The sequence below is a fragment of the Carex rostrata genome, chromosome 9 (assembly GCF_964058835.1).
Source record: "Carex rostrata chromosome 9, lpCarRost1.2, whole genome shotgun sequence".
Classification (NCBI taxonomy): domain Eukaryota; kingdom Viridiplantae; phylum Streptophyta; class Magnoliopsida; order Poales; family Cyperaceae; genus Carex; species Carex rostrata.
Window position 1 is genome coordinate 150592 of NC_135926.1, and position 18354 is coordinate 168945.

Consider the following 18354-nt stretch of genomic DNA (forward strand, 5'->3'; position numbering starts at 1 on the left):
CCCCTAATTACTTTTTGACCCAGGCACTAGATGACACATGGTTTTGGCAAAAGGGACAAAGGGAAAAAGAAAAGGTTTAGTTGCAAAGTCACTAGTTGGCATTTTCCGACTACAAATTACGGAGGCCGGGCCCAATTACCCTCACGCCTCACGCCTCACGCCACAGCCGCCGCATATCATGGGGGTTTGTTACTTAAGCTTGGTTTAGGTTGGTTGGTTAAGCTTGCAAATTAAACCAGCGCCGGCTTTTCCTGATTTCCTCCTCACGCATGCTTTCCTAGTTCCTACTTGCCTTTCCCCACCACTTTTCTTTGTCAATCATTCATTCAGATTTATTTATTTCTGACTATTGCTCATTATTAATTTGATCGTATTATTACTATTCGATGTGAAAATTTTGTTTTTACTCTTTTCAGAAATTACATCTTTCTGACCACTTAATTCTGAGATTCATTTGAAAAAAAAAAAAAAAAAAGTTAAATAAGCACAATGCAAACAGCATCAATGTTAGCGTATATATCACCATAGTATGTGTTAGAAGCGTTAAATAGCCCAGGCATCTAATTCAAGCGGTATATATATATATCACCATACCATACAGTGATACAGATCAGGTACGTAAGCAGAATGGAATAAGGGAGCATATATATTTACTTCAGAGTTGATCTAACCAGTAAATCCTGCTTCAAATTGGTATGGATGCTCTTCAATTAAAATGAAACGGTTTGAACCTGACCAAATGGCTATTGGGTTTCACATCACAATGTCACACATATGTGATATTCTTTAGGCTTCATATGTTTTCATGAGAGTGAGATTATGTTTGCATATGGTGTTATGATTTGTCGGCAATAGATGTAACAAAAGAGAACAAAGAAAGGCTCACTAGTAGGCAGTAGCTATTAGCTTCTGTTGTGCTGTCTTGATCTTCCGTGGCAAACATGATATGGAATATCGTCTGGCCAGGTGTTTACATCCGGGCACACACAGCTTTATTTTTACAATTTGGGCTTGCTTTGTTGTCGCTGCGGGCTTTGCCTTTTGTGACTTGTCACATTTTTAAAACCAAATCTCGGAGACCATAACTTGCGCATGTAAATGCCAAACCAGCTGTTATCAAGAGACAAAAAGGCACCATCCTTCATTGGATTTCGTGGAGATTGCACGGATGGATATTTTGACAGAGAGTCTCATGTTTTTTTTTAGAGCATGGCTAATATAATAACATGAGTGTCATTTCAGTTTATATAACATTAATTTCAAAATCTATTAAATTGAGTTTAAGTGGTGAATTCAAATCGTTCAAACCAATTTACTTATAAATTTTATATGTAAATGCACAACTAATGTAGTAGATCGGTTTGAACGGTTTGGATTCACCATTTGAACTTGATTTGATAGATTTTAGAGTTGGTGTTATATAGACTGAAATGACACTGATGTTATATTAGTCATACTCTTTTGTTTATAGTTGTCGGCAATTGTTGACAACAGATATATTGATAAAAAAAAATTATTTACAAGTCTTAATTATAAAAAATTAATTACCAACTCCTACATCTATACCAGTTAGAGAATCTGATGTTACCCTTATATTTTATAATGTTATTTTGATTTAATTAATTATCTTTATTATGAAGGTTTTATGTGCTATTCCTCTACCCAAATGTTTGGAAGTCTTGAGCTAAAACCAGAGAGATCTATTTTTCTCTTTCCTTCATATGAGTTATCGCATTCCAGCCTCTTTATTAGCCATTTATAGCCTCTCAACTAATAATTGTCAATTGTTTATTGTATACAATGAATCAGTGTCAAGTTTAATATCCTAAACATAGTATTAGTTTCCCAATGTATACCTATATCTGTTAAAACAAAATGCAACCCTAGCTTTCACTAGTTTGCTTTCATATTTAATTGGTTAATGAGAAATTATAATGAATATTGGGAATTAATAATTGCTAGTCATAGGTCTCTTCTTCTATCTCTCTCTCTCTCTCTCTCTTTTGGAAGTAGAAGGCGAAATGCCTACTTATCAGGTGACAGTTCAAATTCAAAGGCCATAACTGTTTGATTGAGCATATATATAATCTAATTATGCATTGTTTACTATCATATATGATTGTCAATTAAAGTGATCAAATAAGGAAATAGTCAATCAATATATTAATTAAGATGCGGTCCACAAATGTGTAGAACAATTTAAGTAAAGATCAAATCATTGATGGACTGATTCTGAAATTTGTAATTAATGAAACTAATTCTCTAGCTGCTGCACGGATTTTGATGCAGTTGCACGTTTTTTTAAAGTTAGCATGTAGCCAGAAAATCGGTTTAGGGTTAGGATTTGACAATATGCCCACTCCTTATCTCTATAAATAGGTTGGTCCCCAAAGCATAAGAATATACGAAAAGTTGCAGAATTTTCTAGCCGTCATTTAGTCAATTCTGTGGCCTTCTCTACTTCTCCCCATTAAAGAATAGAGAGGTGAGATTATTAAAGAATTATGAACACGATCTCACAAGGGCAGTCTTGTAGCTTTGGAAGGCTTCATCCTATCACTAAGGAGGCCGCCAATGCTTCAACCTCTACATTGACACGAAGGTTTTCTTGCCGCTGTCTCACAAGTTCATCAACCGCTTTTGAGAGAAGCTTTGCATAAACACGCTAATGGAGTCAGGTATTGCGTCTGCTCCCTAAGAATTGATGAATTATGCATGATGGTCATTTTGGCATAGGTAGATCAATAGTGGCATATTGAATTGAACTATTTATGTAGTTGAATTATTTTAGTGTAACAATAAGGTTCCAACAATAACATCTTTAAATCATGCTGCATTGTTGGCAAAAGATCAGATAGCTCATAACATGTCCCTGATCAACCAAATATTGTTTTGAGAGTCGGCTATTTCTGAGATAAATTCTGATGAATTAAGACTTAAAAGAGTAATGTGCATGTTTGCATTATAGCCGGTATGTGCTTTCTTTGTTCTTAAAATAAAGCTTACTCTGCTATAGGGTACCCTGCGGACGGCAGTCGAGATATACACTTAATGAAAATTTCCGAAGCATGTGTTAAGCATTGCATGTTTAAGTTTTATGTGATGAGTAAACTAAATCATTTATACCAGTAACTTTTCTTAGTCTAGTCCTGAGATATTCTTGTGCTGAAATCTGATCGATGCCAACTATATATTAATTTGAGATTTAAACAGTTGCTAACTTGCTATGCTTTACATGCATGTGCTGATGGCATACCATCTAAACAGAGGTGTCTGCACTCTGTACGTCCTGATACAACTTACCATATCCAAAAACCCTTGTCCAACGGGCAAACATTTAACAGCAGAACACAAAATTAATTTAATATTTCTCATTCTAACTTTATGGAGTCATCATTGGTTCAATTCAAAGACACATTTCTGAACTAAGTAGATCACATAATTAATTATAAAACATCAAACAAACGAAATTATTCAATCTCCCAAGTTCATCACTAAAACAGACACTAGTACAAAAAACCCCTTCACCGACGGTTGAAATACTCCTACACCGACTGTTATAGCGGCGTCAGAACTCAGAAGCATCAAGCTAGCAGCGTCGATGGGTGAAGAGGCGGAGGAGAGAATCGGTGGAGAATGGAGGACGCGCTAGGATGGGAGGAGAGGCGCCGATGGGTGAAGAGGCGGAGGAGAGAGGCGATCTGATGGCGGAGGCGGCGACAGAGAGAGTAGCCTAAGAGAAGGAGGAGGAGAATGGTTGGTGGAGAGGAGGAGATGATCGGTGGAGAGGAGGAGGAGAATGGGAGAGCGTCAGATCTAGTGCGGTATCACAAAAGAGGGATAGAGGAGGGCGGGGGAAATGAAAATTTTTGGACATAAAAGAAGGGAAATGGCGCAAATTGACGGGGAAATAAAATTTTGAGAGCGGATGTAAATCACCGACGGGTATACAAAACCGTCAGTGTTGAGTTGTAACACTGACTGTTTTTTTTAAAACAGTCAGTGTTGGCTGCTAATACTGACTGTTTAAAAAAAACAGTCAGTGTTGGATGTTAACACTGACTGTTTTTTATAGCCGTCGGTGATTTTTGCCGCTAAATTTTATTTTCCGAAGTTGTAACTCAAAATTTCGTTTCCCTCCGCGCCAGACAAAAATTTGAAAAAATTCTTGATCTTAGTTTGTATTATTATTTATGCATGAATATTTGTTGTTGGGTATTAAGTCCTTAAAATAAAGTATTATTTAGTTTAACATTACAATGTCAACATAATATTTGAATTCAATTCAACATCATTTTGTATAAATACGAAGCACGATTACTTATTGTCAACAAAAATATAATATTGTTTGTGAGCTATACATATAAATCATTCTACATATAAGTGTACATATTGATAAATTTTATATCAAAAGATAATGTTAGAACATTTTTTTTGCATTATTAAATAATTTTGACAAATTAAATTATATAGTTGTGCATGCATGTTGTATCAAGGACTTATGTCAAACATCAAAGACTATAGAACATCAACTCTTGTTGGATGAGATAATGAAGGACTTATGTATCAAGGACTATAGAACATCAACTATAGTTGTGCATGCATGTTGTATCAAGGACTCATGTCAAACTGAATTCTTACACTAAATTATCAACACTGACGGTTTTCAAAAAACAGTCAGTGTTGAGTACCAACTTGAAATTATCTTGTAATTATTAAATTCGTATTTGTAAAAACTTGAAAGATTTTAAGTTTTAACTTGATTTTATTAAACAAATTAATGTATTACATGTGTTCAATGAAATGTTCAAACCAAAATAATATATTTTTAATTATGATATTTGAAAAAAAAAAACAATTAAGAACCAACACTGACTGTTTCTTTAAAAACCGTCAGTGTTGGTTATCAACACTGACGCTTTTTAAAAAACAGTCAGTGTTGAACACCAACAGTGACGGTTTTTAAAGCGTCAGTGTTGGTACTCAACACTGACGCTTTAAAAACCGTCAGTGTTGGTGTTCAACACTGACTATTTTTGAAAAACCGTCAGTGTTGATAACCAACACTAACGATTTTTAAAGTGTCAGTGTTGACCACCAACACTGACGGTTTTTAAAGAAACCGTCAGTGTTGGTTATCAACACCGAGTGTTTTTAAAGCGTCAGTATTGAGTATCAACACTGACGCTTTAAAAATCGTCAGTGTTGGTGTTCAACACTGACGCTTTAAAAACCGTCAGTGTTGATAACCAACACTGACTGTTTTTTTTTTAAACCGTCAATGTTTATAACAAACACTGACTGTTTTTCAAGCGTCAGTGTTGAATGACAATACTGACTGTTACTTAATAAAAGAGTCAGTGTAGGGATAGCAACACTGATGCTTCGGTTAAAACAGTCGGTGATTAAGGGTCGGTGAAGGGGTTTTTTGTACTAGTGAGAAGGCTAATTCCTCATCAAACTCTTTTTATAGAAAATAAAGACTAGAAAACTGAAACCAGGAAAAGAAGATCGAATTTACAAAAGCATAGCCTTTATTGAACCTGTCTTCTACAATTAAGGTCCCTTAATCCAGCCGTCTGAGACTTCATATTCAATCGGTTCCTCTTTTTTAACAAATATGTTCTTGGTATTCACAGCGTTTACAGGGGCATACCCTTGTTTTGAGAATTGACCATCTTCTCCTTCGTGTGTGCAGTAGCATTGACCTTATTTGTTATTTTTTAGGCTACTATGCTCATTGCTAGCCTCAGTGCAGTAGAAAAAAAGGGAAAATGTGAATTCATTTTTTTTTCGCCTTTCATCCAACTTTTTTTTTTTTTTGCAAAATCTCTTTCAAGCCTATTTAGATATTTGTTTTTTTCTAGAAGATATTTTTCATATATATAATTAATGTTTAAAGCACGTTATCTAAAACGAGTAGCAGTGCATTTTAAATATTTTAATATCAGTTTGTGCAAGTTCAAACACTAATATGAACTAACTAGCATCGTACATGTGCGTTGTAACGAGACATGTTATTAGAGAACAAAATCTCATACAAAATAACATTTTAATAAAAATTTAGACTCTATGACAAATAATATTTCTTACATCACATCTACACGTAAATAACATTCCTTAAATGACCAATCAAATAACATATTTTCTTTTTGGAAATAAGCGGGTATAGACCCACCAATTTTCATTACTAAACGAAAACCAGATTACATTGTTTGTGGATCCGGTACCAAAACTGATACCAACAACAACATAAGACAAAAACATACAAATAAACAATAGGCATCAAGTGGATACCATCAAGCAAAAACTAAAACCTGATAGACAAAATACCATGCAGTAAAACATAATCCAGCAATAAACAAAACACCCTACACTATGAAAAAACACAAAAAACAGCAGCTTTGAAGCTTCTTGTGCCTCCATCCTCGAGGTTCTTCATCCCTCATATGATCGATCCCAAGCATAGGGCTTATATCTATGCCAGCCACCATAGGGATAGTAAGTAAATCGCCTGATAGACCCTTTACATCAGGAGGTAACATACGCATTAGATTATCTAAAGCATTAAATGACATATATTTTTTTTTTATCTTTTTGAAATATTTTCATAAAAAAAAAATCACACAAAATGACATGACAATTAACATTCCTTAAGCAATTTAAAATAATAGAAAGAAAATTAAGACATGACAAATCAATTATCAATCGATTCAAAATTTTCTTAATGATATTGTTCACACAAAAGCGTATGCACAAAGTTTCAGTACAGTAAACTGTACCTTTTAAACCTTAAATATACTTTCGAGTCAGATTGCAAGTGCACAATCATATCGCGTAGTATATTGTCGGGTATCGATCACAGGGACGGTTCAAGTCTTAACCAGATTCTACTTAAGTTAATTAAAGACTAGAAGTGAGAAAAGTTGGTTTGGGTATTTATGTTTCCTAAATAGTTCAACAACAGTAATTAACTGTAAGGAAGAAAATAAACTTGGTTTAAATCAATAATAAAAAGGCGTTTTCAGGGTTTCAGATTTCATCTTCAACTCTGCCTCTCAGCACTAGACGCGGGGCGCGTGGGCCTCGAGTTAATACAGCATGCATCTGTTTCTGTGTTGTTTCTTTGTGTAAGGTTCTACTGACCGTACCTAATGTTCCTAGACCTCAACTCTCGCTTGTTAGCTTAATAAACTTGGTAACGGAAATGCAATTTTTCACCTTCTTAGGTTTCCAACCCTAAACTCTCATTTATTGGTATTCAACCTAAGTTATTTGTCAGGTTTACTAAAGACATCCACCATCTCTCAAATAATGGAAAAGTTCACCTCTCAATTACTATTTGGTCTCGCCTCACGGCTCGAAATCCTATCTCAGATACTTAGTTTAATTGAAAAAAACATTAAGGCCAAAATACTAGAAAAGATGTTATAGACATCTAATAGTAGACAACAAGAATCATTCAAACAATTTCAACTAAGCAATTAGAATAGTACTCAAACAAATAAACACAAATATTCAACACAGATTCAAACAACATGCATAATAAAACAGAGTATCTGACTACATCGTAACCCTAGAAACTAAAAGATCTAAACTAACATAGATAAAGAGAAAAGAAGAAAGGAATAATAAAACTCCAAGAAATCAAGCTCCAAGCCGAGTCTCCTCTTTCCATGCCCTCGAAACAAAGTGGAGAAGAATGGTGGTATCTCAGAGATGGCCTCCCCAAAGGGGAGATCCCCCAAAAGGTAAGATATCATTTCTCCTGCTGCCTCCCTCTCCTTTATAGCTATTTTGTGACTTGGGGAGCAAGCAACCAATGATGGAAGATGAATCAATCAAGATCTCATAAGATATGACAATAAATTCAGTTGATGTCTCTCTAAAATGATTTCTGTGATTTTCACATTACAAATTCTGATTAACCTTCCTAGAATTGTAGATCTCGTTGTCCTCTTTCTAGCAAGCTTTTATTTACCTAAAACGGAGTTCATATGACCAAATGGTCAAAATACGAAAAGATGTCGAAAGTTAGAATTTCCATATATGCGCTGTCTGCTTTCCACGCGACCCGCATGGAGCCCGACTCGGCCCGCGTGCTGCCTCTGTTTCTGCTGTGAGCCAAACTTCAAATGGTCATAACTCATTATTCGTAACTCCGTTTTCAGTGTTCTACCACTTTTCGGAAAACTTGTGAGAAGATCTATAATATGCTTCATTCCTTGTAATTTAAATAGACTTCGGCAGTAACTTGATTCTTGGTATAATTCTAAACTAAATAAAACTAAATTAACCTAAATGCATAGAAATTGGTCAAGTTATTGATATAAAATCCTAAGCAAAAGTATACATAATTGGTACTCATCAGATATTTGAAAAAAAAGAAAGAAATCATGACTAATAAGAAAGATGATACAATTATTTGCATGTAAATAGTATGTGTGGTGAGTACTTGTCTAAATAAATTTAGACTTCTACATATAAAAAAACATTAAAAAATGCATAAAATCAGAATATTTAATTAAAGGGATGATATTCGATCCGAAATTTAATTTTCTTAATCAAAGCATCAGAACATCCTTAATATAAGAATAGAAATATGCAATCTTCATCGCATAAGCAGTGAATAGAAACATTGAAATTAAGTTTGAACACCATTTATATATGTAGTCTCAACACCAACAATCACACAAGCAGTGCTAGAAAATCACATTACTATACACTAATTTATGTAAATATAAACGCCTAAAATATTCAGTCTTAACAGAAACAATTGCTAGTATATGTCATCATATCTAAATGGTTGGTGTTGTTTGTTATTATAAGAACAATGGACTCGCGGTATTGTCACTATTAGCTAATAACCGGTAAGATAGTATTTGTTATTTTGTTAATATTAAATATTGAAATTAAAATCAAAATATAATAATATAGACTTCTTTCAGTGTAATTAAATACAAGAACCCATGCATGTCCGTGGCTGGGCACTGGACTTGAGCGCGGACGAAGGTGCATGAATCAGTGTTTGGACTTCTGGTGTGGGATTTGGACGCATTTTTTTTTTTTTTTTTCCATTTTTGAATCCATGAAAACATTGATTGTTATCATAATTAGTAAAACAATTTTTATTTTACCATCAGCACGCTCAAAATAAGATTAGAAAATAAATAAATTTCTCAGCCAAGTCATCGTGATCTAATTATCGGATGAACAGAGAGCATGTCAGGTATCATATATAATCTTCTCCTGAACTATTTTTAGTAATGCATTATGCTTATATATAGATTGTCTCCATATCAAGCACTATATGGTCGTTATAGTCAACACAACCAAAATAAATTCTATGCAATAATTGCTATGAATCTTAGATGTAACTATGAAGAAGTCTTGTGTTGCATGTGAAAAGGGATCCTTGTTACGTGCCCCTCTACACACTCTGTATATTGTTCAACTTTTTAGAAAGTTTTTAATTCATTTAGGATGCAATGCACACTTTCAAATGGCAGAAAAAATAACCTCAATCCTCGATTTACTATGTCGATGTCAGTATATATATAATTATATTTTATAAATTATATATGTTGAAAATATAGTCCACTTACATCGAAGAAAAAAAAAATAGCCCCACTCCCACCCGAATGGTTATTTTGTTTTTTGAAAGTATTTATTATGGAATTTGCGGGGTTCTCTCCTGACAATATTCTTTTCTTTTTAATAGCCTTACAATACTTGTTGAACCCATATCCTTCTAGGTACCATACCACACTTAGTAAAATTAGATTTTAGCCGAGCGATTGGAATTCGGTGCTGATTTAGATATAGGCAATCTGTTTTGAGATTCGTGCCAGATTAAAATTGATGACTCAGACCTCATTCTACTAATTAATTATCATGAGGGCTCCAATGCTCCATTGCTTCATGCCCCAATCATACTCCCAACATCTCTATCTTCAATTTCAAAGTCCAAACAAAAGATCTGAACCGCTCAACATGATATCCACATTAAAATTTGATCTTAGAGATCATTATTATGGAGGTTTTATGTGCTCTTAATTTTGGTATATCTCTAATCAAATGTTTGAAAGTCTTTAGCTAATACCAGTAAGTTTTTTTTTCTCTCTTTCCTTTTATACGAGTTATCGCACTCCATCCTCTTTATTAGAATTTTAGCCTCTCAATTAATAAGATTGTTTATTTGTTTATTGTATACAATGAATCAGTGTCAAGTTTATACAACAGCAGCTGAGATGTACACTTAATGATTTCTAAGCATTGAAGGTTTAAGTTTTATGTGATGAGTAATTTATTTTGATGTAAATATTATTAATGATATGTTATACATTGTCAAATGATGCTTGAATTACAGTACATACTCTTCTAGATGTGAATTTAAGCTCATGTGGTACATACTATGACCTTTTCTAGTTTCTACCATATGTGCATAGTGGTTGGTACAAGTAACAAGTAGTGCTTGAGTTCTTGCTGAAACATTTATACCAGTAACTTTTCTTAGTCTATTCCTGAGATTTTCTTGTGCAGAAATCTGATCGATGCAAGCTATATATTAGTTTGAGACATTAACAGTTGCCAGGCATTACATGTGCTGATGACATACCATCTATATAGGGGTGTCAGTACATGCTGGTACGGATTACCATATCCTAAAGCCCTGTCCGATGGGCAAACATTTAACAGCAGAACACAAAATTAATTTAATATTTCTCATTCTAACTTTATAGAATCATCATTGGCTCAAAGATTACTAGCAATTGATTACATCATGGAGAAACAGTGACAGATTTCTGAACTAAGTAGATCACAGAATTAAGAAACCTTATAAAACATCAAACATACGAAATTATTCAATCTCCCAAGTTCATCACTAAAACTGAAGGTTAGTTTCTCATCAAACTATTTTATAGAAAAAAAGACTAGAAAACTGAAACCAGTAATCACAGAGAACAGGAAAAGAAGGAAAAGAAGATCGAATTTACAACAGAATAGCCTTAATTGAACTTTGTCTTCTAAGACTTCATAGTTCATATTCAATCGGTTCCTCTTTTACAACGATGTTCTTGATATCCACAGCGTCTGCAGGAGCCTCTTCACTTACCTATAATGAAAAAAATATAATTTTCTTAGAAACAGGAAAACAAAAACAAAACAAAAAAACATAGCTAGCGGCAGGTGCTTATTGTGGGCTAATATGATCTCAGATTAGAAAAAATAAGATATTTGTCTTGTATGCTCCTTCATACTTTTCAAAAACAAAAAAATCTCTGCTTTTAGCCTGTGACGTCTTGTTCAAGACCAATACAAAAACGGCTAATATTAATAAGTGTTCTGTGATAAAATAAAATATATAACTATCCCGAAGCTGTTATGTTTTGTCTGCCCTCGATCTCAGAAAGATACATTTTTCAAGGAAAAACGAGTATGTTTTTATCCCGATAGTCTACCAACCTGAGTCTTTTGTGTTTTTGAGTTTATTTTCACAGAACTTTATTCCTACAAAATTTCCAACCATGCAAAGACAATCCTTTAGAAATGTAACATTATACTCAGAAAAGTGTCTGTTTTTATTTTTTTTGTATGCCTTATTCTTTATTGACCACTTCGATAGTGGTTAGTATATTCAGAATTTAAAAGAGTTTAAGTGAAAACCTTCTCACGGGATCCAGAGGCCTCATTTTTGCTGAGCTCGGTCGAGTTTGATGTTTTTTTGGTAATGGCCTTGTAACTGACGGTAGCCAACTTCAATTGTTCTTCATTCTGTAAAATATAGGGAAAAAAAAAAAGAGCAATGTCAAAGTACTAATCCTCTAATAAGGTTACCAGGATGAATCTGTAATCTCTGCTCACAAGCTAGTTGGAAACCAAGAATCAAGAATGTCTAAAGAAACAATTGAACAGAGAAAATATGAAAAGTATGCAATAAAGAAATAAACAAGGTGCATTGTAAAACTACATCATCGGTCCCTTCCATAAGCTCATCCATCATCATGTCATGAGGGTCTTCAGCCAACTGCATCTGTTGTATCTTCTGACAAGGGGAAGTAAGTAACGAGAAGTTAAAAAAGGAGCAAAGAAAAAAGACACTTTTCTTGAAATTGGATGAAATTTTGCAAATGTATGATAAAGTGACCAGGATCAACAACATTTCAGATGAAAAAAAAAATCAAAATGCAAAATTGCAGAGAATATATTATATATGTATATATAGAGCTCCCGTATAAGATTCGCATCAAATAACATTTCAGATGATGAAAACCAAAATGAAAGATTGCCAAGAAAATATATCCATAGAGTTCTAATATAAGTTTTGCAATAAAGGAGGTGTGTTGAAAACCTGCTCGGTCGCCTCAGTCCCTTCAGATGCCACTTCTGCAGCCATTTTGGCATTGCTGACCATTTCGCTGGTCTGATCCACTTCCATTTCCTGCATGACATCAAAACAATAATCAACAGATTAATCTTAATTTCGATTTTTCTTGTATGCTCCTTCATACTTTTCAAAAACATTTCTCTGCTTTTAGCCTGTAACATCTTGTTCAAGACCAGTACAAAAACGGCTAATATTAGTAAGTGTTCTGTGGTAAAAATAAAATATAATAGCAATGTCTCGAAGCTGTTATGTTTTGTCTCCCCTCTATCTCAGAAAGATACATCTTACCAGGAAAAAGGAATAGAATAAAGAGATCGAGTCTGCTTTTGTCCCGGTTGTCTACCAACCTAAGTTTTTTATGTTTTTGAGTCTATTTTGACATAATTTTATGTCTACAAAATTTCGAACCATACAAGAGAATCCATTAGAAATGTAACATTATACTCAGAAAAGTGTCCGGTGCTAGGGAGTGGGGAGTTTTACTGTATTTGCTAACTTTTGTTTGTTTTCTATGCCATATACAAGTTTTGCAATGAAGTAATAAACAGGGTGTGTTGAAAACCTGCTCGGTCGCCTCTGTCTCATCAGATGCAGCTTCTACAGCCACTTTGGCATTTATGGCCATTTCGCTTGTCTGATCCACTTCCATTTCCTGCATGAAATCAAAACAATAATCAACAGATTAATCTTAAAATTCAATCAGTTCCTCTTTTATAACAACTATGTCCTTGGTATCCATAGTGTTTGCAGGGGCCTCTTCTCTAAAATGCAAAAAAAAACATAATTTTCATAGAAACAGAAGAAAAAACATGATCTCAAATTAGAAGCAATAAGATATTTTTCTTGTATGCTCCTTCATACTTTTCAAAACATTTCTTTGCTTTTAGTCCATGAAGTCCCATTCAAGACCAGTACAAAAATGGCTAGTATTAACAAGTGTTCTGTGGTAAAAAAAAAAATATAAGACTATGTCCCAAAGCTGTAATATTTTATCTACCCATGATATCAGAAAGTTATTCAAGAAAAAAGGAATAGAATAAAGAGATCAAGTCTGATTTTGTCCCGGTTGTCTACCAACCTGAGTATTTTTGTGTTTTTTAGCCTATTTTTACAGAATTTTATGTCGACAAAATTTCCATCCATACAAGACAATCCTTCAGAAATGTAACATTATACTCAGAAAAGTCTGTTTTTATTTGTTTTGTATATCTTATGCTTTATTAACCACTTCAATAGTGGTTAGTATATTCAGAATTTAAAAGGGTTTAAGTGAAAACCTTCTCACGGGATCCAGAGGCCTCGCTTTTGCTGAGCTCGGTCGAGTTTGATGCTGTTTTGGTAATGGTCTTGTCACTGACCATAGCCAACTTCAATTGTTCTTCATTCTGTAAATTAAAGTGGGGGGAGAGAAGGCAATATCAAGTACTAATCTCTATTCAGAAGAGATATTATTCTGTAATCCTCTAATAAGGTTTCCAAGATGATTTCCGCAACAAGCCAGTTGGAAACCAAGAATCAAGAATGTCTAAAGAAACAATTGAACAGAGAAAATATGAAAAGTCTGCAATAAAGAAATAAACAAGGTGCAGTGTGAAACTACATTATCTGTCCCTTCCATATATAAGATTGCAAAGATTACAACAACATTTCAGATGAAAGAAAAAAATCGAAATGCAAGATTGCAAAGAATATATACATGTATATATGGAGCTCCTATATAATTAAGATTCACAAGAAAGAACATTTCAGATAATGAAAACCAAAATGCAAGATTGCCAAGAAAATATACGATAGAGCTCCTATACAAGTTTTGCAATGAAGTAATAAAAGAGGTGTGTTGAAAACCTGCTCGGTCGCCTCGGTCCCATCAGTTGCCGCTTCTGCAGCCATTTTGGCATTTGTGGACATTTCGCTTGTCTCAACAACTTGTTGTTCCTGCATGAAATCAAAACAATATATAATAATCAACAGATTAATCTTAATTTCTAGTGTAAATTGAAAGCATAATTAATTGTATGTATCTGACTAGAGGCGCTGACGTTGATTGGGTTTAAGAGCGACCAGTGAGACATGGTGTTGGTGGGTTGGAGAAAATTATGGAAATGGTATTGAAGGGGATTTAAGATTGTAAGAGAATCCAATGAGGTGCCTCTATCTCCCAGTCTCTCTCCAGGTCCAGGTTGAAGTGTTGAAGGGTTGAACTGTGTGAGTTAGTTTGTAGGAGATCAGAGGGGTATATATAAATTAAGTATGATGTGGGTCAGATCATGTTCCCTCGCTCATACCTTGGGCTAGCTAGCTGATAACATAGTATCAGGTATCAGGTATCAGGTATCAGGTATCAGGTATCAGGTATCAGGTATCAGGCCCAAGTTTTTTTATGATATCAACCGATTGGGCTAGCTGATAACATAATTTTATGTATCAGTTACCATCACCAGTTCGGATAATTATGAGGGAGGGTTAATTGACTTCAAACTTATTATGGCTTTAATTTCTAATTTTCAATGCTCTGACTTCTAATTTTCAATGTTCTAAGTTCTAATGCTAATTACCAAACATATATTAATTGTTGAACCTTTTTTCGTAGTAAGTTTTTAATTCATTCGATACGTAATGCACACTTTCAAATGGCAGCAAAAATAACCTCAATCCTCGATAATAATTCGATGTCAGTATAATTATAAATTTATATATGTTGCTCAAAGAAAAAATAAAAGCACTTCGTGGGATCCACAATTTTATAGTCTATATTTATTCTCAATCTGATCAAACTTAATCTGGTGTCTATTTAAAAATAGAGGATCCACCTTTAAGATAGATTCGTGACGGATTAAAAGAACAGTCTGGATTTAATAATTGAACATGTTACATGTGGTACCCAAGTAATCCGAATTCCCCCAAATAGTTGTTTTGTTATTTCTAATTGAAAGTATGTATTAGGGAATTTGCAGTGTTCTTTGCTGACAATATTTTTTTTAATAGCTTGACAATGCCCGATACCCTTCGCTATTATTGGATTTCATTATCTTAACTTAAGCAAAGGATACAATAAAAAAATCAAATCGGGTCCAGGAGATGGTCAAGCCTGACCCGATCAGCTGGTTCACCCGTTAGTATTTTTTATCAGACAATTCGCTCTCTCAGTCGTTGTCGTAGGTTCTAATTAAGACACTATGGTGGACCAGATTAGATTTTAAATAATAGAATCATACTCTCCTATTTATAAAGCAGCGGAGTGGCATCCTCTCCCGTCTATAATATTTCTCCCCATTGATACATCAGTGCATCTAGTGTTTTGCTAAACCCGTTAGGGGGTTCAACCCGTTTTGCCCGGTCCGTACCCGTTACCCGAGATACCCGTACCCGTTGCCCGGGTACAAACGGGTAGACGGGTACGGGTAATAAACGGACCGGACTACCCAATTTGAAAAAAAAAACCGTTGTACCCGTACCCGTCTACCCGCCTACCCGTACCTGACCCGTTACAAAATTTGAATTTCAAAATTTTTTTGGCGGCCTACTTTTAGAATTCAGATCCAGTGCAATACCTGACTGAGTAGAATGAGTCAATGAGATCTGTTAGTGTAATAATCTAGAAGTCAATAATACGATAATTGATTATATATAAAGCTTTGTTCATGAATTGGATGATTAATATCATTTTGTTGCCTTGAGTATTATTGCATTTATGGATCATTTCGAGTTCATGACTGAAATTGTGAAACTCCATAATATAGATGATATATACTCTTAAAAGGTCACTGACCAAGGTAATTAGCAGGAACACTAATTACCGCTGTAAGGTTAGTATGTAGATTAAATGATGGTCAAGTTTTACAGACCATAGACAAGGAGTTGTCATTTTAATCACATAGATATATGTTCCAGGAACATGATATCTGACAGACCCCGAATGAAACATTATACGGAATTGTGTTCGTGTCATTAATGTTTTCATTCAGTGTTAAGTTCTAAAGTATGAGGTATTCATCTTTCCTACTAAGAAATGTATATGTGTGATTGTTATCAAACGCTGTCGGTAAAATGCAGTTATAACGGTAGCTCTTCGGTATACATGGCTTAGCTGAGGTAGTGATGGTTTACCAAAAGTACTATTGTCCCTCGTATCTCTATACGAGCTATAGCATCACTGGGCCCCTTGATAGAGTAAAATTATCAGCGCGCGGTATGATTACAAGAGTAATCATATTTGATAATCTGCTCAAGATCAAGAAAAGATTAAGTTTACAAGGATGACACACACCTACCTTGAAACTAATCTGATAGCTATGTGACAAAAGAACTGACATAAGTAAATTGTTTACTGGATCGTGATATTGTACTGTACATCATCATCTGTGTAATTGGATGGTCATGATGCGTTTTGCCAGATGCCTCTCATGATTATAGAAGTTAAAACAGTTTTAATTCTATTTACCAACATAACACAGATCCTATCGGGTCACACCATATAGGAGTTAATCGGAGAATCTTATTGTGATTGATTATAAATTGGTTATGATCAATAGTAAGATGGTTATAATTAAATTATAAATGTTATGTAAAAATAACAAGCAAAAACATTGGTTAATTTATAAACGTGTGTGACACGTTGTATAAAAGTTAACCGGTTAATTTATAAATGTGCAGGACACGTTGTATAAATTACCGAAACAACAACCGCAAGAAATATAATTGTTCAGAATAATTATACGAATATTATTTGTATTCGGGCCGAGGGCATTTGGTCTTTTCACATGTCATCCTTATCCACATGACACGTCATCGATTTTATCCACATGACACGTCATCGATCTTATCCACATGACATGTCATCATCCTTATCCATTCAATGGCATATCTTGTAAATAGGCATATGTTGAGGGGTATTTCGGTCTTTTGCGAACCTCCTCAAAAGCCTATAAATAGAGGGGTTCATGTAGAGAGAAAAACTACTAATTCACTCGTATCGTTTCGTGTCGAAACGAATCGGTATTTTCTCTCTTTCTCGGTTTCTCTCCCAAATAGTGTTTCGGTTGAGAAAAGAAAGTTATACGTAGTTGACGTATAATATTGCGGGTTGTTGTGAAGTATATTTACGGGATCGGTGAATAGTGTTTTCCCGAATTTTGCGGTATGTCAGTTTTGCTTATTTGTGAAACTGAGTAACTGAAAATTCGTGTTTACGGGTTTTCATCTTTTCCCCGTGAATAGTGTTTTTCCAGAATTCTGCGGTTTACGGTATTTCTGGCAAAAGAAATAAACCGCTCTCTGGTTAGTCCTGGTGGATAACCTATAGAGGCACCATACGTTTGGTGCTCCGAGTAGAATCATTCCCGTGATGTAGCTCTACTCGCTCGGTCTGCATTCCAACTGTGATTTGGAAACAAGGTATAAATATGTTATATTAATCTATTTAATTGGTAAGTAGATTAAAGTTTTATAAATCAATCATGGAGTAGATCTGTAAAAGGATTAAATTGGGTTTTGATGCCAAAGGAATACTGAAGGTGGACCGCCTTGGAAAGTTTCTTGACATACCCTGTTTAATCCTTGGCTTAAGTTAGAAGTAAAATTTTTGTTTTACGTTATTTCCGCAGCTTAAGACTAAACGGGTTTTGATTACCCCGAAACCCAACAAGATCTGAGTCATCAATTTTAATTTGGCATGAATCTCAAAACGGACCCCTATATCTAAACGGACTCCGGGATATGTCCTTTAACTTGGCACGAATCTCAAAGCATAAAAATTCAGAAAAAACAGAAAAGAAAAAAAAAACCGCCCGTACCCGTCAACCCGCAACGGGTATGGATAATAAACGGGTAGGGTAGAGATTTTGGGAAAACTACCCGTCTACCCGCCCTACCCGTTACCCCTAACGAGTTACCCGGAACGGGTCACGGGTAACCCGTTAGCAAACCACTAAGTGCATCAGGCTATGTAGACACGGTTTGGTGATAGA

General features: G+C 34.7%; 1 protein-coding gene across 1 annotated transcript; it reads right to left on the reverse strand.

Moving 5' to 3' along the window:
- Nucleotides 1-5451: 5451 nt before the first annotated feature.
- Nucleotides 5452-12440, reverse strand: LOC144558948 (uncharacterized). The gene is made up of 5 exons (XM_078307825.1): nucleotides 12353-12440; nucleotides 11972-12046; nucleotides 11668-11775; nucleotides 11035-11116; nucleotides 5452-5579 (listed from the first exon to the last, which is right to left on the reverse strand). Exons 1-4 carry the CDS (start codon nucleotides 12437-12439, stop codon nucleotides 11036-11038), a joined length of 351 nt encoding a protein of 116 aa, XP_078163951.1. The 5' UTR covers nucleotide 12440; the 3' UTR covers nucleotides 5452-5579; nucleotide 11035.
- Nucleotides 12441-18354: the final 5914 nt, after the last annotated feature.